A 23,491-nucleotide genomic window follows, 5' to 3' on the forward strand; every position below is an offset into this window, starting at 1 on the left:
GACTCCTTGGAGGTGTCACATAATAATATATACAGATTGTCAAAAATTCATAAACCCAATAACCTTCTCCATCCCACAGTAAATACCATTAACTCTCCCTCTTTTAAATTAGCCAAACAGTTAGCTAAATTCTTAATCCCCACTTATAGGATGCTCTTCTTATATTAAAAATTCCACTCATTTCAAATCTTTAATCCAAAATTTAGTTTTAAATAATAACTATCATGATAAGCTTAGATGTAACCTCCTTTATTACTAAAAAAATCTGGCCACTAACCTAACCTGCTGTTTAGGCATCCAACAAAGATCAGTCTACCCACCCCTTCCCAACATGTGCTGTCTAATGACTAGATAAATTTTACTTCTTACAAGATTTTGTGGGATCATCAACACGTCTAATTGTTCAAATGAAATATGTTCCCATTCAAGAAGTTAATCTTCATGTTTAGTGTTGAATACTAGAGCTACTCTCTCCCCCTTTAATCAGATCTCCTTCATGAATAAATCTTACCTAATTTAGAAATATCTCACCTGTTTCAGGCTCCTTTATCCCAATTATATCAAATTTGTTGACAGTATTTCTACACCTCCAGTGCTAGATATATCTCCTTTTCATTATTCTTTCCTACAGTGGTAGTGCCTATATTCAATTCTGGTGACTTTTCAAGTAGCTGATGTTTCTCTTTTTTATCCTGGTTCCCTGACAAAAACAGTAGAGGCCTTGAATAAACAAGGCTATGCCCCAGTCAGAGCAATCTTTTATTATGTTGTATCATCATAAGGTGTATATACTTTCAGCCAGTAGAGTATAATTTGGTTTAACTTTGCTCTGTAAGTGACCTTAATTTTTATGTAATTCTAAATATCTCAGCAGCAACACTTAAATACAAAAGAACTTATTATTCTCTAAATAACTTACCCATCAGGAGAAAATTCAAGGTTATAAACTGCTCCATGATGAGTGTGCTTTTCAGAAAAAGAGGGATCCCATGATAAACTTGGCAGAATGCAGGAATACAAGTTTTGATAAAACTTATTAGTAGATCCCAATGCTGGAGGTCTTCCTTCCTCACGCGATCGCATCCAATTACCCCAATACGTATACCCTTGAGGCATAATTCTAGTTTGTCTCAACAGGAAAGTTTAGGATGCTGTTATCTCTAAACAACAGAAGTGTTCATTTAGTATAAGGATAAAAATAACACTTTTTCAGGAATATTTTAAAATTTACTACATAATATACAAACATTAAATGCCATTTAGAAAAATCAAAACTTCATGGCAGACTCATCGTTTTAAAAATGATTTCTTACATAATTTCACCTAGTGAAAATGATTTCTTACATAATTTCACTTTAAGGCAGGCTAGCATATCACTTTGAAAAAGTGATATGTTAGCCTGCCTTAAAAAATGCAATTCCAGTTGTTTTATTTAATTACATTTTATCAGAATGTAAATACAACATGATCTGTGTCATGATGCAAAAGAAGCAACACATCATTATCTTAAAAGATCTGAAGAGCTTTGGCACACCACATAAGGTGTGATAATTCCTAGAATGGCCTTGTACTACTGTTCACATGGCAAATCAGGCAGAACCATGACTGTGCATATTTGTATATGTGTGTGTCGTTTTTGGTGTAAAAATGAAAAAACAGAATTTAGAACACATTAAGATTTTGCGCAAAGTTGGGCAAAAACACAAGTGAAATGCTCGACATGTTAAGAGTGGTTTATGGTGAGGATGCCATGAAAAAGTTTAGAGTATTTAAGTGACATAAAGAAGTCTAAAGAGGAATGGGAAGATATGAGACAATGAAAGAATTAGGTAACCTGAATTCATTGAACAATTGTTATTTAGAAGTTCTAACAAGCTTATGTGAAGCTGTTCATAAGAAGACTTATTTATGCTAACACTAGACTAGCATAGAGTTATATTATTTCATATAAATGTTAAAATATTGTGATATAAATGAATAGCAAGAGATATATACACAAGAAAGAGGCTTACTGATGGTATAAATTTATCTTAAAATATAACATATATTTTAGAAAATGTAATAGACCATCATCATCAGTTATAGAACAGGCAAATTCCAAAAGTAAAACTGACAATGGCTGAAGGTTCTACACCACTGCTGCAGAGAGAGAGAGCAGCATTGTCAAGACTGTACTCAATACAGCTCAGTGTCTGTTCCTCCACTTACTCCTTACATAAGAATCCAGGCATTAGCACACAGATCATGTAATTAAATGAGTTTAACTACAAACCCCCCCCCCTCAATCAGAGGATTCAATACATGTCAGATTCCTACAATCTAATCTCCTGTAACTCCAATGCTGAATGCAAGATTCCTATCCCATCTCTGAACTAATCCTCAGGAAAATACTCTTAATCCCTTTTTTTTTTTTTTCCCTATTAACAAAATGCTTATGTTCTAACAAATGCCAAATAAAACTTTTCATCACAGTCTCTAGCAAGTATTTATCACTTGCAAGAGACTGATTTATTACTTGTAAATGTCATATTTTTATTTTTGTAGAAACTTTGAAATCTCCTAAGCCAAGTCCTGATTAGCATAATTACATGGAATATAAATTCTTTGGTCAGATGCATGCTTAATCTATGAGAATTGTTTTAAATATGAACATTTATTTAAAGAGTTCTGAGAAAGATTAAGGGAGTGAACAGATGGCATCAATAGCAGTATTCATATTAAAATATGAATACTGCTATTCATATTTTATTGGATATTAGGAAAAAACTTGACACTGTCAGCATTCAGGAATGTATTAGAAGAACTAATCTTGGGTGGTATGATCACTTAAACAGAATTTAAAAGGAAAAGTTAGTAAAACAAGTGTTCTTTGCCAGGATGGTAGGAAAAATAACCAGATCAAGGTGGACTGATATAGTAAAAAAGTGCCTCAGAAGAGAGAAATATAAGATCTGATAACATTAACAGACAGATTAATCTGGAGGAAAACTGTCGACAGGAAGTTAGTAATGATGTAACTTTTCATGTAGCACTATCGTAATATGCTATACACCTCTTGAGGTTACATGTCAGAAATTTGATTTATTTAAAGAAAGCTCCAATGTATTAATTGTTCCATCCAATCTAAACTGGAATGGTTGTCTCTTCTTAACAAAAGTTTGAGAGATTATAATTTTCAGTAACTGTTTAAAAAAAAATTCCTCAGATGCTATCTATAGCTTGCTACTCTTACTTTGCATGAAATCAACTGTTGTAGTTCTACCTTTTGAATTTACCTGTTTTTTCACTGATAATGGTTTGTCAGATTAAGTTTGAAATATCTGGTATTATTTTAAGATAATTTTAGTAACATTACCAATTTTAATCTCTTTCTTCTGTATATGTTACTTGTTATTTATTCTTTCAGCTACTCTCTTCCTGAGTCTCTATAGCTCAGCTGGTATCGACAATGCCTTTCGAATGGAAAGACCTGGGCTTCAATCCCGTTTAGGGCATGAAAAACATTTATCATGCATGTCAACTGAAGGTGAGATAGCTAGTCTCACATGAAGGTGGTAGGGTTTTGCCTCCTGAATATTCTGTTTGTTCAACTCATGCAGAACAGGTAAACCAGCCAGAAGAACACATGCAATTTACATACATAATACACTGGCCTCATAATATCAATGCTAAGGATGATAACGTTGTAATACACAAATCAACTAATCTTCTAGTATATCTACTAGATGTTTTATTGATTTGAACCTTATTAATTTTAACTTGTGCTAAAGTTAACAAGGTTCAAATCAGGTTCTGGTTACCTTATTAACTTTAACACAAGTTCAAATCAATCCTGTCCAGTATCATGCAAAAAATACCCTCATTCTTCAATTCTTAAACATAAACAAGCAGTACCTCATTGTCTCAACTTTTCACTTTAGACATCACTTCATCTCTGAACAACCAAAACTACAAAATCATAATTCAATCCAACTACTGAATAGTATTCATGACTGTGGTAATGACTCAAGAGATCCCCAAAAACCTGAACTTCATAAAGTAGCATAATCAGGTTGATTTAGTGACCCCTCTCTCTCAATGATTAACTCCACTATTTTTCACAGATGTTTAGTTTCTGCTATGTTTATTTGGTACAGACATTTACATGGTCATTGTTCACAATAACCAGCACTGATATTCCTCCCACTCTTTTCTAAATATGTTAAGATACCAACAGTAACTAGTCCTCATCTCTTTATAGTTCAAACTCATGGAATAAATTTTCCTCTTTAATGCTTCTACTGTTGCCTTTTTGAAAGTCTCTACTGCATGTACTTCCTAAAGAGTTCATTATGCATTACTATCTATATTAGTGTACAATAGGCCTCATGTGCAATTATCATAAAAGAGATCAAGGAAGGCAGTAAAACAAATTTTTTTTTTAAATATATTTCTCATACCTTATGTTTTCCTGCTTCCTTTTGTACAATCACTGAGAACTATACAAATGGCTGTGCAATAATTATTTTCAAGAAGTATAATAATCTGCTATACATTTGAGTTGAACTTGTGTTAAAGTTAATAAGGTAACCAGAACCTGATTTGAACCTTGTTAACTTTAGCACAAGTTAAAATTAATAAGGTTCAAATGAATAAAACATCTAATAGATATACTAGAAGATTAGTTGATTTGTGTATTGCAACGTTATCATCCTTAGCATTGAGATTATGAGGCCAGTGTATTATGTATGTAAATTGCATATGTTCTTCTAGTTGGTTTGCCTGTTCTGCAAGAGTTTAATCAACAGAGTATCCAGGAGGCAAAACCCTACCACCTTCATGTGAGACTAGCTTTCTCACCTTCAGTTGACATGCATGATAAATGTTTTTCATGCCCTAAATGGAATTCAAGCCCAGGTCTTTTCATTTGAAAGGCATTGTTGATACCAGCTGAGCTATAGAGACTCAGGAAGAGAGTAGCTGAAAGAATAAATAACAAGTGACATATACACAAGAAAGAGATTAAAATTGGTAATGTAAAATTACCTTAAAATAATACTAGATATTTCAAACTTAATCTGACAAACCATTATCAGTGAAACAACAGGTAAATTCAAAAGGTAGAACCTACAACAGTAGATTTCATGCAAAGTAAGAGCAGCAAGCTATAGGTAGCATCTGACTTGAAGAATTTTTTTTAAACGGTTACTGAAAATTATCTCTCAAACTTTTGTTAAGAAGAGACAACCATTCCATTTTAGATTGGGTGGAACAATACCTTGGAGCTTTCTTTAAATAAATCAAATTTCTGACATGTACCCTAAAGAGGTGTACAGCATATTACTTCAATTCATGAGTAATGAATATGACCATGCTGATAAATCAGGAACATACCTAACTATTCAAATTATATCCTTACATTAAACATGTCATATCATATACCAGTGAATAACATTTGGTATAAAAGAAGCAACAAAATGTTATGCATTTTGCTGTTGGAAGTTTTCCACTTGGTTATACTATAAATTAAAGATACCAAGAAATTATATACTTGGTTTAATCCTTTATCCAAGTGTAAGCAAACAAGTTTGCACCTGAACTATTTTCAGGACTGGGGCAACTCGTATATATATATATATATATATATATATATATATATATATATATATATATAGAAGCTTATGACTTCACATAACTTGCCTTAGTATCCCATAATGCAAAGCACATATCCTTACAGGTATGCATATGATGTACCAAGGTTGAACTAAGGAGAAGTCATATTATTTTCATATGAGTTGCCGAAAAGTGTTCCACCTTATTAATAAAATACTCTGGATTAGAGATAATTGTTGACACCTTTCGGCAACAAAAATATGACTTTTGCTTTACTTTAACCTTGGTATCACCTCTGAGTGTGGCTCCCACTGATAAGACCTCAATAAAGGTCGAAACCTGTCTGGGTAGTGACCCTTCCCATAATGCACAGCATTATACATACCCGTAAGGATGTGTGCTATTATGGGATACTAAGGCAAGTGATGTGAAGTCATAAGCTTCTATATATACGAGTTGCCCCAGTCTTGAAAATAGTTCAGGTCCAAACTTGTTTGCTTACACTTGGATAAATGCATTTTACATTCACAATTTGGTAATTAAAATTCTCATGTTTCAAAACATCAACTTTTTGATACAACTCACCTAAGTTTCTGATTATGGTATCCAAGGTCTGCATTAAAACAATGGTAGTTTCAATTTTCCAAACTTGAAATAATATAACAAGTGACATCAATAACAGAAAAATATCACAGCACAGAGTGAAACAAATGCAAGCCTAATTTTTGATTCCTCCAACACTAAACTAAACCACTTGTGCATAAAGTAGTATGATCTTGCCAGTTACTAGCTTTTTCTTTAATATTTTGTATAAATACTGGAATCTGAGTTTAAAATATCCACTAATTGAACTAGATGAACCTGAAATACAAACAAAAATAAACATATCATCTGAATACCAGACACACATTTTGCAACAGTATTTTAAGCAATGCTAACTAATATCTATACAATATCCTGGTATCAAAGACTAGCAGTCATTTCAAATTATATGCAAATTCTAATGAAGGCAGTCATTTAAAATAATGTGTTTTCTATTCAGTTGCTAGATAAATTCATTTTCCTATACAAGTAACACAAGATTAGGTTCATAACCAAGGACCTACCTGCCAACTTATCAATAGTTTCACTTTTCATCTTATGCTAGTAATCTGCCACTTACTTTAAAAGATAAATTCTAGCTAGCTAGTTGTGTAGACTTCTGTGAAGATAGGATATTTTTAGAACTATTTTTTCCAGTATAAAACCACAAACAAAGACATCAAATTGAAACTATGTTTCACTTCATCAGGAAATAAACTAAAAATTAGAAAGCAAGTAATAACAGTCCAATATCTTTACTGAAAAATATTTGAAAACATTTAAACAATGGAAAGTAGGCATTCGTTTATTATGCTGGATGCTGGTTAATGAGTTGCTGTATACTACTAATAGATACAAGTGTGTTATGACGGATTAAGGAAGACCAAACTTGATGTAAATTCATCCCTTGTTTTTTGTTACACTGTAGAGGATGTTTCATCATTTAAGCTGATTGTTTGAATACGCTTAAGTAAAACTAGTAATCAATGTGGAGCATTTCAGTGTGTTGCCATTCTACTTGGTGATTTGTTTGTTGTATGTACTCCCTGATTTATGATTTCTTTCATTCTCAACATCCTTGAAGTGTTCCTATTGGCATATGTCACCAGATCTACCAATCTGTCCTACGTAGTATAGACCACAATTGCAACTGATCTTGTAAGACACCCGATTTTTTTAAGTGGTGGATGTGGAGGTTTCAGGTGTTCAGAGATTTTGTTGATTGAATAAAATGCGACTTTTAAGTTTTGTTGGAAAAGCAATTTTGCTATTTTATCTGTGATTGATTGTGTATATAGAAGAATCATTGCTCCTTTGTATTCTTGTTTTTGTTTTTTTGGAAGTTGAAACAGAATTTGTTTTTACTCATGTTCTGTGGTAGCCATTTTTTTTAGAAGGACAGAATTAAGATACCGTAACTCTTAGTTTCTTCCATCTATATTGGTGGAAATTCTGCAATTCCACAGCAACCCAACTAACACAGGACATTACCTACACACAACATCTCAATCATGAGCTCAAAAAAATAGGCATTCTCCATTCCTTATGCAATAGAGCCAACAGAATTACAGTCAGAACATATGGGATAAAAAGATTATAAAGAATAGGCAAGAGGAGGTGTGGAGAGTTGCAGATGAATGATGGCATTGGTAGGAGTGGTTATAGACCATGAAATGAATAACTATGCATATTTGTAAATGCCAGAGAATCAGAAATAAGGGAGATGAAATAGTTGCATCGATTATATATTGTATATTATATACTGTATTTATTTGTTCAAAATTAGTTGGAATAAGTGAAACGTGGATAAGAATGGTATCCTGCTGAAAACAGAAATGGAAGGTATGATGTTTTTCATGAGGATAGAAAGGGTAAGAAGGGAGTGTTGCAGATAATAGCAGGAGTTATGTCTGGATAAGATTGAAACAGAAAGGCAAAATAATGGCATGGTTTTCAAGCAGTATAAGTGTGAGATGGAGACTGACAGAAGAGATTTAGTCAGATGTTGCAATAAATCAGGAAATGTACAAAGTGAAGACAACAATATAGGCAAAACAGGCAAAGAAATGAAGAGGCAAATTAAAATTGTTTGTAATGATCACCCTGCTCTGATTTAATGAACAAGAAAATGGTAGTGAACATTCAAGAATATACATATAATACTTTAGGTAGAAAAAACTCACTAAGGAACTGGAGAATATGATATTCAACTAGAAATGCTCAGATGTGGAGGTATAAAATTTTTCTGCATAATTCAGAAGGCCTGGTCAGAGTATCAAATTCCAGATGACTGGAGTAGAGCTCTTATAGTACCATCTATAAAAAGGGAAATAAAACTGAAAGTAAGAATTACAAGAATTTTCTGACTGAGTGTTCCTGATAAGATTTAAGTGAGCATGCTTGAGAAAATGATAAGAAAAATTACAGAATGGAAACTTGAAGAACAAGCTTGTGTTCAGGCCAAATAGAGACTGTCAGGATCAGATTTTCACTTTAAAACAAATAATTAGAAATATAATAATGATCTGTATCTAAGTTCTGTAGATCTAGAAAACACATATGAAAAGGTGTCAAAAAGAAAGATGTTCAGAATGATACTGTTATATGGGATATTATAACGAGCAATACAACTGAAATCTATATTTAAGTTGTAAGTCAGCATTAGAATTGGAGATACAGTAAGACGGTTTGATGTTAAATAAGGTGTGAAACAAGTGTGTACATTATCTCAACTGTCATTAATCAGCTATATGGATCCCAATATAAAAGAAAGCAACATTAAACCTGATATCAAAATTGGATATGGTAATCTCAGCTGTTTACTTTGTGTACATATTATACTCCTAAATAAATCCATGTACAAGGGTGCAGGATTCTCTAAATAAATTGAATAATGCTGTAATAAATTTGGTATGAAAATTGTAACATATAAGCAATACAAAGCAAAATGAAACTCAGCAGATTAACAGTGAGAGTCCTAGAAACTTTGGGATGCATAAGAATTACTGTGGAAGTTTAGAACAACCATACTTATTAAATTATGGTTGGTTTTTAAAGGCAGCTGCAGAATCTTAAAAACTCATACATTTTCACTTGTTGAAATGAAGCACAGTGTCAGCAGCATGTATTACATATTTTATGTTCTCCTATGTGGACAGCTGATCATTCAGTCTGTCCACAGTAAGCCAACTTGCAGGAACGATGAATCCTATAAACATTAGAGATTGAGATTATCCTCAGGGAAACATAACAAGTAAGGTTTGAAAGGCAGTGCAGAGATTGTATTTTTTTAACCCTGGCACAGAGAACAATGATCACATTAGTATAATCTGTATATAGAAAAGGTCAAAGATTGGAGAAAAAAGTAAGTATTTTGCTAAATTTGGAATTATAGCTATTAGATAAGGGGTAGTACACATGGCAAAATTCACTTGTGAGAGATGCCTCACTGGAACAAATTGATGGCTCTATTAGTTAGGGTTTTAATAATACCATACTGCTATGGAAGGGAACGATGACAAGAGTCAGGATGTATCTGCCTGTGCAAATAGGTTTTCTTATACTGCAAAAAAAAAAAAATGTTACAATTTGAAAGACATTAACTAAACATACACACGTAACCACAGTAATTAAATTATTTTTAATAAGCAAATATTTCATCCCAAGTATCTTAGGACATCATCAGCAGTTATTTCAAACAATACTTGAAATAACATACAGTTAGGGTGCATGCTTACAATGGAATCCCACTATGCATGCTGTAGAATGTTATAGAATTAAATTAAAATAATCTGATAATAAAAAAAAAATTAGATTAAATTAAAATAAAATAACATACATGAATTTATTTTACACAATTAAAGATGACAATTTCCCAGACTTTAGGGATAGTAAGAACATCATTACTGTTTAAGTTGGGTCTATGACACAGGGCTTCAGCACTTTTATATAAACGCTGATATTTATATAAGGATCTATGTAGAAGTTTGGTGTTTTTCCATTTGATCCTATGGTTTGGGTTTTCAACTCTGTGTTGTGCGAGGCCAGATTTGTGTGGTTTGATAAGATGGATATGGTCTTGATGTTCAGAGATGCATTTACTAATAGATCTTCCTGTTTGTCCGTAGTAAGACATCTTACAGGAACATGGAACTTCGTAAACACCAGGTAGCATCAAAGGTGAGAGCATGTCTTTAGGAGAAGGTAACAAATTATAGATCTAGTTGATTGGTTTGTAGGTAGCAGTAAGTTTGTATTTCTTCATAATTTCTGACAGACGTTCGGAGATGTCTCTGACATATGGTATGGAATCCTACCGACTTGTTCTTGTCTGGGTTGATGTGTGGGGAAGCGACTGATGATTTTTTTAGTTGTTTTTGGATTGTATCCATTTAGTATGGCTATATTTCTGATGATTTCCAATTCTTGGTTTAAAGATTCTTTGGAGGAGCAAAATCTGTGTGCTCTGGCTACTAGTGATTTAACGATGCCATATTTTCGAGATGGATAGCGAGCAAATGAATTGTGAATTAATGACCTGAAAAAGTCGGCTTACAATAGAAGTGGAGATGGAACCATCTTCTTTTCATTGGATACATAAATCCAGAAAGGAAATACCTTGTAAAGATTCTTTTTCTAGTGTGAATTTTACATTCTTACTATCCCTCAAGTCTGGGAAATTGTCATCCTTAATTGTGTAAAATAAATTTCTGTTATTTTATTTTAATTTAATCTATTTTTTTTTTCATCAGATATATTTTAATTTAATTCTATAACATGCTACTGCACGATTAGTGGGATTCCATTTGTAAGCATGCACCCTAACTGTATGTTATTCCTAGTATTGTTTGAAATAACTGTACTGATGATGACCTAAGATACTTAGGAAGAAATATTTACTTATTAAAAATAATTTAATTACTATCGTTACATGTGTATGTTTAGTTATGAATACTCCACAGGTTTCACTATATAATAAAATGAAGAGATATTAAAGAGTCTAGAGAGACTAGACTGTTATGTTAGAAAAATGACTTCTTGGATGGTGGCTAATAAAACAGGAATATGTCTAATGTGTATAGGCCACAAGGCCAAACTGCCTACATATCAGTATCTTAGCCTAGGTTTTATCTGGATAGATGGATAGTTTCAAGAGGATGCTTTTGTAAAACTCTCCATGTAAAAATTGGCAAGCAGAGAATGCAATACCTGTAAATGGAGTAAAAATTTCAGTAAATCCAAAACATTTTTAATGCATGTTGTAATAATTTTATTTTTGACTAATTTTGTAAAACATAGTTCCTTGTTTGACTAAAACTAAACCATTCTGATCTTATGTTAGTTATTCTTTATTACATAAGTTGTAACAATTATTTAATAAAACCTACAAGTTTGGCCACTTAAGCTAGTGCTTCATTTGGGTTTGGGATGAACACACAAATATACAACAAGCATTAAATATGAATCATTACATAACTAAAAACAGCAAATGTGTAGGAACCGTTACAGAAGAAATAATAGAAACACATGGAGAGTGGAAGCTGGCACACATGGTAGTCATTGTTCAGCAGGTGTGCTAGACAGTTTGCAGAAAAATTAAAGTCCAACGTGTTTAAAAATGTGATAAATGATTTCCAAATGTCACACAAAATCATTCCTTGGTTTTTGAGAGTGCCTTGTGAGCAGATTACCACTGTAACCTCTTTGATGTTGTGGCCACTAATTCTTCTATATACGACATGGAACTCTTGTCCCCATTCAACGTTGTGCTGAGTATGGGAGAAATGGGATGCCAGACCTGAGCTGTCTTCTTTGTTGTTATTGATGTCTCCAATATGCTCCTTTTTGTCTTATTTCTAAACTTCTCGATGTTTGTCCGATGTAATTAAGACCACAAGAACATAGAATATTGTAAACTCCAGGATGTTTGTTGAAAGGGCTGTGGGCGAGCATAACAGATTTTGTACCATCATAATGGGTTTGAAGGCCACTCTAATGTCATGAAATTTCAGATTTGTGATTTTTAGTGAAAGTTCGCAAATAAAAGGGATAGAAACCAAAGCTCTGTAATGAATCATGGATCTGTTGTGGAGAGGGATTAGAGAAAAGCATTCTTTGTGCCATTTTTTTAGGATATCCACTGCTAATCAATGGTTGGAGAATAGAATTCTTCTGTTAATGTTCCTTCATCTCTTATAATAGAGATCGCCTTCTTTTTCATAATAACTTGTTAACAATACCATTCAGGTAAAAATGTGCCTTTTCACTCTACAAGATCTTCCACAGCCATATGTCATCCACCTCCATTCCAGATAAGAGCATCAGGGTAAACTGCAGTTGCGTTTCTGCATCACCATGAAGCAAACTTGAGCATGGGAGATCTTGTAGGGGGAAAAACCTCAGCACTGCTGGACCCTTGTGCATTATTCATTCCATGTTCCAGGATGGCAGTTGCAACATTGTCAACTTGTTGAGGAATAATTCATTTGTACCCTCATCCTGGCCCTCATTGCTAAAGATCCACTATTTTCAAATCATAAAATCATTTTTTCTAAGATTTGTTATTGCCATTGGACCTTTTCTCCTATCCTTCAAATGCTGGAATTCTTGAAGTGTGGCATTAGTGTTACTGTATTGTTGATAGTAAAGCTTGACTAGCAATTCAGGTTCCAGTAAGGTGAGATCCATAGCACTTCAATCTTCTCAGAATAATGAAAATCTGTTTCAGCCTTCCTTATATCCACCAACGTCAATAGAAACAGTGAGATTGTGCAAATATCACACAATCGTAGCACCAAATGCTCCCTGGTGGCAGAATTTTGTACTGTTTATCTTCTGTAAATAAAATTCCCCATATTCCAGAGTGTACTTACACCGAGTGTGGTTGAATTTTGTCCAATTATATTTTTTGCTACAGGACTCTGAATACCTCCTTTTTAATTATGGCCACCCTATATATGGCATGCCAGTTTCCATTTGGTATGCTTTTATTTCGAAAAATAGTATATGTGACCATCAGAAAATCCCAAATTAATGTTATTTCAAGTCATAAAAAAGAAGAAAAATTAAACAGTATTTGCATTACATAAATCAGTTTGTTTCTTATTAAAACGAAGGAAAGAAAAAAAAATTATACAGTAACTTCAACGGACTGATCTGGATTCATTACAATCAATGACTGTTTTCTGCTGTAGTAGCAGATGATGGGAGATGGTTCTTTACTAAATTTGTATACAATATATACAAACATACAATAATGAAGATAATTTCGGGCTTAATGGAAACACCTTCATAATAAAAAAAAAAAAAAAAAAGAAAAAAAAAAGAAAATTCAACTGAAGTTAGTTATTACTTGTCTGAGGATGCTACAACTTCAAATTCAGTTCCATCGACAACAGCTGGATTATCAGCAAAGGAAAAACTTCAATTTTCAATAAAGAAGAAACTAAACTAAAAAAAGAAAACGAGAGAGAGAGAGAGAGAGAGAGAGAAATATTTAAAACTGGTTCTAGACTGCTTAATGATCAGTCAACCAACAAATTTCAAACCCAACAAAGATTTTTCTGCTGTCAGTTCCTTTCTAAGCTGTTAGAAAGGAACTGACACATTTAAGAAAAAAAAAAAAAAAAAACACGAGAGCGAGAGAAATATTTAAAAATGGCTCTAGACTGCTTAATGATCAGTCAACCAACAAATTTCAAACCCAACTAAGATTTTTCTGCTGCTGGATTAATTTGTACAAAAAAGCTGGTCATATTTAAGGGAATCACAGCCTTGATAAGTTTTCTGCATGCTCATTTTAATATTAAAATAAAAAAAAAAGTACACCAAATGAAAAATACTTGGTTTCTCAAATTATTTATAATTAATTTATAATTTATGTTTTAAATTGTTTATAATTTATAATTAAAACTTTTTTTAGAATAATTTTTCGTGTCATGTTATGTTTCAATAAACATTTTCAAATTTTATCAAATTACTAATAACTAAAGAAGTTGGTAAATTTGAAATCACCATTGGTAAGGGAGAGTAAGATGAAAGGGTAAACCTGCAGTACCCTCTGTATATTCTGTTCTTCTACAGTAAAAGTTTTTTGCATGGTTAGGAAGTAAATTATAGTAGACAAATTATATCTTTGTTTTAATCCTTTATCCAATTATAAGCAAAGAAATGTTTGCACATAAGATATCTTCAAGAAGACTAGTATACGTGTATACACAGGCTGCTGACTTCCCATCAATTGCCTCAGTATCTCATAATGCATAGCACACTTCCTTTTGAAAAAGTTTAAAACTGATCTTCGATCATTACCCAAATCATTTTCAACCTTTATTGAAAACTCAGCTCAACAGGTCTAACTTCTGCTGAAGAAACTTGAATGTTGGTGAAAACTGGTCTAGATAGTGACCTCATCCATAATGAATAGCAACATACATATCCTAAAAAGAATTGTGCTGTGCATTATAGAATACTGATGCAATTGATGTGAAGTCAACAGCCACCATACACAAGTAGTCTAGTGTTGAAAATACTTAATGTGCAAGCTTTTGTTTGCTTATTCCAGTAAAGGATTAAAACAACATTATAAAAGGAAAAAAGTGTCAAGGTGTCATTTGACAGGATATTAACAATGAGAGAAGTGAATGGCAAAAACATTCATAATATTAGAATTATTTAAAATTAATTTTTCAATAGAAGCATTAAAAAATATAATTTTCATCCCCCCCCCCCATTTTTTTTAAATGTAAGAAGAGTTTAGGAAAGGGATAAGAGATTTTGTTAACATTTTTGATAATCCAAAAGAGGGGGAATTGTAAGTATCTACTAAGGGTCTCAAATAATTATTAGATTTATGGAATTTATGTAATTCATATGTCAATGAGAGGTGGGGATGGGTACTAAATGGTTCAAGTTTTTTTTGGTAATATCAAGAGGCAGATGTTACTTTAAGTAATCTTTTTTTTACTGTTGTAATCTGAGATCTGGTAGGACCATAATCTAAAGAAATACAAGAATAACGTGTGGAAGTATGTGCATGACATCCAAGAGTAGGGATTCCAAACTATCTTATCCTTAGCCACCCTGTATACTAATACTAATGAACTACAGGTTATAGCCTTTTGTGGGTGAGATTCACATCAGATTAAAAAAAAATAAAAGTCAGCAGAAGCTACAAAAAATTTATATAAAGTTACAATTTAGGTAATGAATTAACAGAACAGAAAGTATTAAGGAGTAAGAGTAATATGTAGTCTGTTTATACAGTGAGCCTTCAGAAGAATATCAGAACAATTCAGTGATTTCAATTAAAAAAAAAAAAGTTTACAAGATCAACATAGATCTGATTCTTGATGAATGGACAGATATGGTAATATCATGATTCGCTTATTGACTAAGCACATATATTGTCGTCTAATATGCAATGAAGTTCTCACAGGCATTCTTGAGCTTGTAAATAATATTCTGTTATGTTTGCTAGTGTACTTCTAGAGATGTTTGAAAACTTAGATTTTTTTTTTTTTTTTTTTTTTTTTTTACCAAAAAGATGCCAGCTAAGTGTTCAAAACAAAGCATATGCTAATATCCAATTCATTATAGTTGCCTTAACAACAGAGCTACTGTTGAAATATCAAACATTAATTTTCAAACCAAAACATTACTAACTGATAAGTTTTTATTGATGTGCGCTGATGCCTTAGGAACCTAGTCAGTTGGTGTTTGATCTAAATGTGACAATAATCATGATAACACATTCAAATTAATGTGCTTAGTATGAAAATATTTGGTGAGTATTTACATGCCCTAGACTGTTTGGAGATAAGTAATGAACGATTACACCTGTTCATTGTTGAGATTATATTTTGTCATTCAAACATATAATTAAACTGAAAAATATATTGATCTTTAATTGACCATTGATTTTATAAACATCTAATGCCAACAAGTTTTGCCTACAGGGCTGTTCGGCTTCTTTAGGGCTTATAACAGTAAGAGAAAACTTAAAGTGGCTAGTACAGAGAAAATGGAGAAACACTATCATTATAAATTAAAACAGAATGCGTAACATTACACACATAGAGCGTGTTGTGTTAGTCAGTGTTGTGAGAGCACGCTCTGTAGTTTTGAGTGAAATTAAATTCTGGACTGAGCGATCTTATTAAGGTTTTCCCATATGTCAGCTATTATCATTCCCTGGTTTCTGTTAAGATTTTCCCCAGAACGGAGAACTACTATGGCTTCCTTGAAATTTCTACAGCAGAAGTCTTCTTCTAAATGAGGTGTGGAGCTCTATCCCAATCAATGGTATGATTTGCAATCGCGAAATGATGGGCTAGACCTGAATTGTCTATTCTGTTGTTTTCAACATCTCCTATATGTGTTTTTTTTTCCGGATTTCGAGGCTTCTCAACGTCTGTCCTATATAGTTTAGACCACAAGCACATGGGATATTGTACACTCCAGCATGTTTGAAAAAAGCATTAATGTCTTTTGGTGATCTTAAAATGTAATGGACAGTCTTGACCGGTTTGAATGCAACTCTGATGTTGAAAGGCTTAAAAAGTTTTGCGATCTTTTTCGATGCTGTACCTGCATAAGGAATAACTATGATCTGTACTGAGTGATGGTAGATTGAGCCTTTCAACATCAGAGTTGCATTCAAACTAGTGAATGCCTGTCCATCACATTTTAAGATCACCAAAAGACATTAATGCTTTTTTTCAAACACAATGGAGTGTACAACATCCCATGTGCTTGTGGTCTAAACTATAGACAGACGTCGAGAAGCCTCGAAATCCAAAAAAAAGAACATATAGGAGATGTTAATAACAACAGAACAGACAATTCAGATCTGGCCCATCATTTCATGATTACAAACCATACCATTGATTGGGATAGCAGCTCCATGCCTTATCTAGAAGAAGACTTCCATTGTAGAAATTTCAAGGAAGCTGTAGTAGTCCTCCGTTCTGGAGAAAATCTTAACAGAAACCTGGGAGCCGATATATGGAAAACCTTAATAAGATACTCAAGTATGCCAGAATTTAATTTCGCTCAAAACTGCAGAGCATGCTCTCACAACAGTGACTAACACAACAACGCTCCATGTGTGTAATATTACGCGTTCTGTTTTAATTTTTAATTTATACGATAGTGTTACTCCATTTTCTCTGTACTAGCCACTTTGAGTTTTCTCTTACCGTTGTAAGCCCTGAAGAAGCTGAACAGGCCCCATTGGCGAAACTTGTTGGCATTAGATGCTTATAAAATCAATAGTCAATTAAAGATCAATATATTTTTCAGTTTAATTAAATAATTACACCTGTATCATTTGCAAGTATATACCTGAAATATATGCAATGAATGAACTTCAGTCACTGGATACTCACAAATTCTGATGTGTGCATGAAGATATTGTTCACCAATAAAATGACATTTACTCAAGATGGAGTGAATAATACTTGTATAAGAAGCATTTCCAGGCAATAATTATCCTACAACAGTTGAAATGAACTTGTCAAAAATGATTTATAAGACTATACATGTTCAATAATCAATTTCAGTAGGGATATACACATTAAATTTTTATTTATTTTATTTTTAGAAGCCTATATAGCTCAGTGGATGTGGTGCTTGCATCCTCTGCACTAGGCTTCCTGAAGAAGTTCAGGTCTCCCGGAAACTCAAGAAAATTGACCGTAGAACCTGCATGATTTCAGGCAAGAACATATCTTGTTAGGGCTAGGTACTGAGAGATGGCATCAATTGTTTGCCAGTCTCTTCATCAGTTGCTGTTTATAATTACTGATAGTCATGGGCCAGCTATTTCCGATTGGCTACTGGTGGAAAAGGAACTGCTGAACTGCCCACTCAATCTCCAAAAGCTAGATAGGGTAAAAGGCCTCGTCTACTCCCTACAAGGGGCCAATTTTTTTTTTACTTTAATTTTTTGCAAAATGAGCTGTGAAGCCTTTTTGGAAATGCTTCTTTACTGACACAATCTTACATGTATTTCCATCATGAAGTTTTATATTTTTCCTCCAATACATTTGCAATTATCCAAACAATCATGTTGAGATAATCATTGTTTCTTGGTGAGAAGAGTTTGGGAAAGGGATAAGAGATTTTGTTAACGGTTTGGATAATCCAAAAGAGAGGGGAGGGGTGAAACTCCCATCATTATCTACATCAACACCATTTACTGCCCACCACCACTAGTATTTTAACAGCAATCACAAACATCCATGCCTTTGGCGGGATTCGAGCCCGCAGCCTTCTGGATTGATAGCTTAATCTTGAAATACACCTGCAGAATCCAATTGATAAGAAAAACTTACTATTCAAGAATACACCTGAATTAAAAAAGCATATAGATCACAATGTAACTCTTCAGCATGAAACAAAATTAATATATAGCACAATGAAAGAACTTTCTAAAACATAAGCTTACACACGCACACACAATTAAAAATAAAAAGTTTAATTCAATTGCCTGTTATCTTTCAATGCAAGGCAACGAGACTTGTGAAGTTAAAAATTCTGAAATTTTAAGAAATTTCATGAAAGCTAAACACTAAAAATGATATTTTAAAAAAAAAAAAAAAAAAAAATTAAAATTAAAAGATTCTGAAATATTAAGGATGAAAACAAAATACTATTAAATGAAAAGAGAAAATCCCAGGCAGAGATAAAATGTTAATCAAGCTATGAAAGTATGTAGGAAAAACAACAAAGCATTACTTGGTAATTTAATTATTCAGTTATTCAACCAAATCACTCTTGAGAGAAATCACTGACTGGAAGCAAAACGAACTATATGAAAGAAAACCTACATTAAAAACAGCAAGGACTAGATACATCATCTGTTACATCACCACTCTCCCTCCCCAGAGTAAAAATCTCACAAATGTTTCACCTATGATTGTTTTTTACAGTTTTAGATATACTGAGTAAAAAATTCATTAATGAGAAATACATTTTTGTTATATGAGAAGATACTTAAAAGTATGTGTAATATATTTGCATTTAACACAATATATATGTTAGTATTAGTGGAGCCACCACGTGGTTAAGTGGCAGTGATATAAAAGAAACTTAAATGTAGTTAGTAGTGCTTAGTATGTTATAATCTTTAAGGAGTGACATGAAAATAACACTGCATGTATTACTGTACATTTGTTTACAGTAGTGTTTGTATGTAATTATTACTGTACAATGTGAATGCACTGTAGTAACAGCAGCCATGTTGTCATTTGAGTTTCGCTTTGAATTTCAGTAATAACAGACATGCATGTTACTTGTTTTTAGAACAGCTGTCTCTGTGTAACAGGAAGGTACCCAGCAAAGAGTAGGAAAACAGGGAAGGAGAGCCGGAAAGGTCTAATAAACTACGGAGTTAATTTTTCTAATATCGGAAAAGTTTTTATAACAGCAGCAATGTACTGTTATAAAAACCTTAGCTAATTAAGTCTTGACATTTGCGCAGACCACACTAGTCTCTCCACAGAAATCAAATCACACCTATGATACATGTAACTTTTTTTAGATTTGTCCTTCACAAATCAACCAAACACTCTACCCATTCCTTCCTCTCCCCACTACCAAAAAAATAAATAAAATAATCCACAACAAAAAATCCATTGCTTTTTCCTATATCTGGGGCACCGCAGAAAAAATCCCATGAGTTTTAAAAAAAAGTCCAACATACAGACCACCTTCAAACCACACCTAAAATTAGCTACCTTTATCCACTCACTAATAGATTCTCTCCATCGAGACAAGAGGTGGGCAACCTTTTCAAGTGTATGTGCATGCCAAAATCACCAAATCTTTGATGCAAAAATTTTTCTCATGTGCCAACCAAAATTTTGGAGAACATATTATTTGATGTCTTAAGTATTGGGAGAACCTTTTCAAATAATCAAAACTCACACTAGAGCAGTAAAATCAAAGAATATTGTAAGAGTGATTATATATCTAATAAATTAAACATTGACAATCATCAATACTCCCAATCCATATTTTAATGACTTACTATTTAATTAAATCTAAATCCACATATATACACACGAAAATCGATAAATTCTTTATGAAACACAAAAAAATATATAATATGATGGTAAAGGAGTCACACCATTTGTTGCATCATTCGCTGTCTGGCAAATGATGCAACAACTGAACAGGACAAAACTTGTCTGTCAGTACATTGCAGAAATGGCTTGGAAATAGGATGTTTCATGTGCCTATTACTTATTATTACTAAAACAGTCAACAGTGTTTGTTTCTTTATTGCATTTTATTTGGTATCACTCTACTTAATAAAACTGTATCCTATCAATCAGTAAAGATGTTGGATGTGTATTTATTTATTTAATTATATTTTTAAGGTGAGCCTGGGTTATGTGCCAGAAGTATGCATCCCTTGCTACTGAAAACCTTTGTATTCTGGACAAACAGGAGGAACACAGAAACTATGTCTATTTTCTACAGTCATTCTAGAGTGGCATACATGCTATGAATATGAATCACTGCATCCAAAGGAACAAAACCTCCCTTCTATACAGGAGTTGATATAAATTGGAAATTTGTAGAATCTGCCACAGCTACTTCACAACTATCAGAGACTATTATTTTAGGATCTTAGCAAGTTTCCATCACCACACCCAGAGAGGGCACTAGTTAGGATATTGCCTTTCATGCTTTGTGTTTGTCTTCCTATTAATGTGCCTGTGGGTATGTGCTTAGCTGTATTTCTTTGTTAGAAATGTGTTGCTGGTATTCTTACTATATAAAAACAGATAAGACAGAAATAATTTACTGACTATTCAACTAGTAAGGTGAAATTCAAGTGTTTCATAACATCAGGAGAAGCAAGTGAATAAACTAAAAAATCAGATTATAATAGGTAACATATACTTTCTTTCATAGTTACATGGTGATCTGCATTTATTTTTTAAAAAAATTATGGACTCAACTACCATGTTATAGCAAAACTTCAGTTTAATATAAACCAAAATAATTATCCAGAATTTTGATCTATCAAGGTTATCATCTGGAGTATGCAGATATATGCAAAGAAAACAAGCTATGTTGCAATCCACATACTAATCTGGTCAACCGTTAACACTACTGGCCTGACCTCTGGTGAAAAATGCCTTATTACATCAAAGCTGTTATCCATTAGGTTAGAAATTACTAAGAGAAAAATTGAGCTAGAGATTACTCACAGATAAATTAGAACAAAAATAGCTGGAGGGGATTGATATATGAAATAAGAGCTGAAATTACAGCTCAGAGAGTCGTAAACTGAAGGTTTGCAGGAAAACTTGAAAGAAGTTATGTGGGGCTAAAGTGTGCATCTATATTCTTGGGATTTTTATGCCACCATTATTTGTTTAGATTAGGACATTTGATCAAAACTTCACAGGCTTTTTTAAATTTGTGTTCATACCAGTTTTTGTATGATGTAAAGAATAGATACCTTTCCAATCAAAATCCCAAGAATATGGATGGTATACTACTTACTATTATAATAACGGAATTAACTCACATAAATTATTCTTTATACATAAAATTTTCGCCTGAGTATCACAGGCATCATCAGTACAAAGGCTAATTAAACAATAACTGTTATATTCACAAAGCGCCACCTAAGTAGCTAAGGTTAAATTTCCTAAATTTATTTTAAAAAAAAACGAATTTTTTTTCTTTTTTATGTATACATATTTGTGTACACACACACATATTTGTGTACACACACATATATTTGTGTACACACACATATATACATATTTGTGTACACACACATATATACATATTTGTGTACACACACATATATACATATTTGTGTACACACACATATATATACGTGTGTGTGTGTGTGTGTGTGTGTGTGTACACAATTACAAGTTAGGAAAGATTTGCTGATTTATAGAGTACTATTTCCCACAAGGGGGAAAGACGTAGACCATCGGATCTGTTTAGGTTAGGGGGAGTGAAGTAAAGTTTCACATGTTTCTTTGTGAAGTCAATTCCATTAGGAACTGACTTTTGTGAATGACTTTTGTCTTGTTCCACTGAACTCTATGTCTAGTGTTGATGGCTTGATCTGCAAGTCCAGACTGTTCAGGTTCAAGGTACTGGATGTACGACTTAAGTTCTTCTAACCGGATCAGAGCAGATCTTGTTTGTCCAAAATATGATAACCTGCAAGAGCAGGGAATCTGGTAGACACCTGAATAGCTGAGATGTGGGAGCTTGTCCTTTGGAGACATGAAGAATGTGGAGATTTTTCTAACGGGTCGAAAGGCCACACAAATATTTAGTTGTTTTAACACTTTAACCATGTGCTCGCTAATGCCTTGTACATAGGGGATAGGTATATGTGTGTGTAGGTTCTTCTGTGTTTGAAGAGGATGCTGGCGCATGACTACTTAAAGCTCTTTTTATGAAGGAATTCTTATAACCATTGGATATGAAGGAGGAATTAATATATTGCAATTCTTTTTGTAATAGTTCTTCTGAAAAACAAAAGGAGTTGGCTCTATGAACTAGTGTTTTTATGGTACCTGCCTTTTGACTGGGATGGTGATGTGATTCAGCATGGATGTACTGGCCTGTATGAGTCTTCTTCTTGCAGACTGTGAATTGTAGGTTACCATCTGGTTGGTGAAGAATTAAGAGGGCTAGAAAGGCTAACTGCTTATTTACTTCTACTTCTAGGGTGAACTGGATCCTTGGATGAAGTGTCAAAGTGATCCTTTGACAACGTATCTTTGACAACATTACACCAAGATCTAACCTTTGGTTCAGATATGTGGACGACATTTTTGCCATGTGAAGGGCATTTCGGAAGAATTACAACAGTTATTCTCAGAAATAAATACACTTCATCCAAGGATTCAGTTCACCCTAGAAGTAAATAAACAGTTAGCCTTTCTAGACCTCTTAATTCTTTGCCAACCAGATGGCAACCTGCAATTCACAGTATGTAAAAAGAAGACTCATATGATTCAGTACATTGATGCTGAATCACATCACCATCCCAGTCAAAAGGCAGGTACCATAAAAACACTAGTTCATAGAGCCAACTCCTTTTGTTCTTCAGAAGAACTATTACAAAAAGAATTACAATATATTAATTCCTTCTTCATATCCAATGGTTATAAGAATTCCTTCATAAAAAGAGCTTTAAGTAGTCGTGCTCCAGCATCCTCTTCAAATACAGAAGAACTTACACATATACCTATCCCCTATGTACAAGGCATTAGCGAACGCATAGCTAAAGTGTTAAAACTACTAAATATTTGTGTGGCCTTTT

At 33.2% G+C, this 23,491-nt stretch overlaps 1 protein-coding gene across 2 annotated transcripts in view; it reads right to left on the reverse strand.

The window, feature by feature from the left end:
- The window catches only part of LOC150107373 (DDB1- and CUL4-associated factor 10 homolog), a 186,511-nt gene that overhangs the window by 101,904 nt on the left and 61,116 nt on the right, over positions 1–23,491 (reverse strand). For both annotated transcript variants that reach the window (XM_090391238.1, XM_090391239.1), the window contains 2 exons: positions 6,178–6,453; positions 920–1,160 (listed from right to left, as the gene is read on the reverse strand). In XM_090391238.1, the coding sequence (XP_090247364.1) occupies positions 920–1,116 (197 nt within the window). In that variant the 5' untranslated portion in view covers positions 1,117–1,160; positions 6,178–6,453. The remainder of the gene's footprint in view (positions 1–919; positions 1,161–6,177; positions 6,454–23,491) is intronic.

The sequence above is a fragment of the Typopeltis vanoorti genome, chromosome 4 (assembly GCF_054136105.1).
Source record: "Typopeltis vanoorti isolate ZY-2024b chromosome 4, IOZ_Tvanoo_1.0, whole genome shotgun sequence".
NCBI lineage: Eukaryota > Metazoa > Arthropoda > Arachnida > Uropygi > Thelyphonidae > Typopeltis > Typopeltis vanoorti.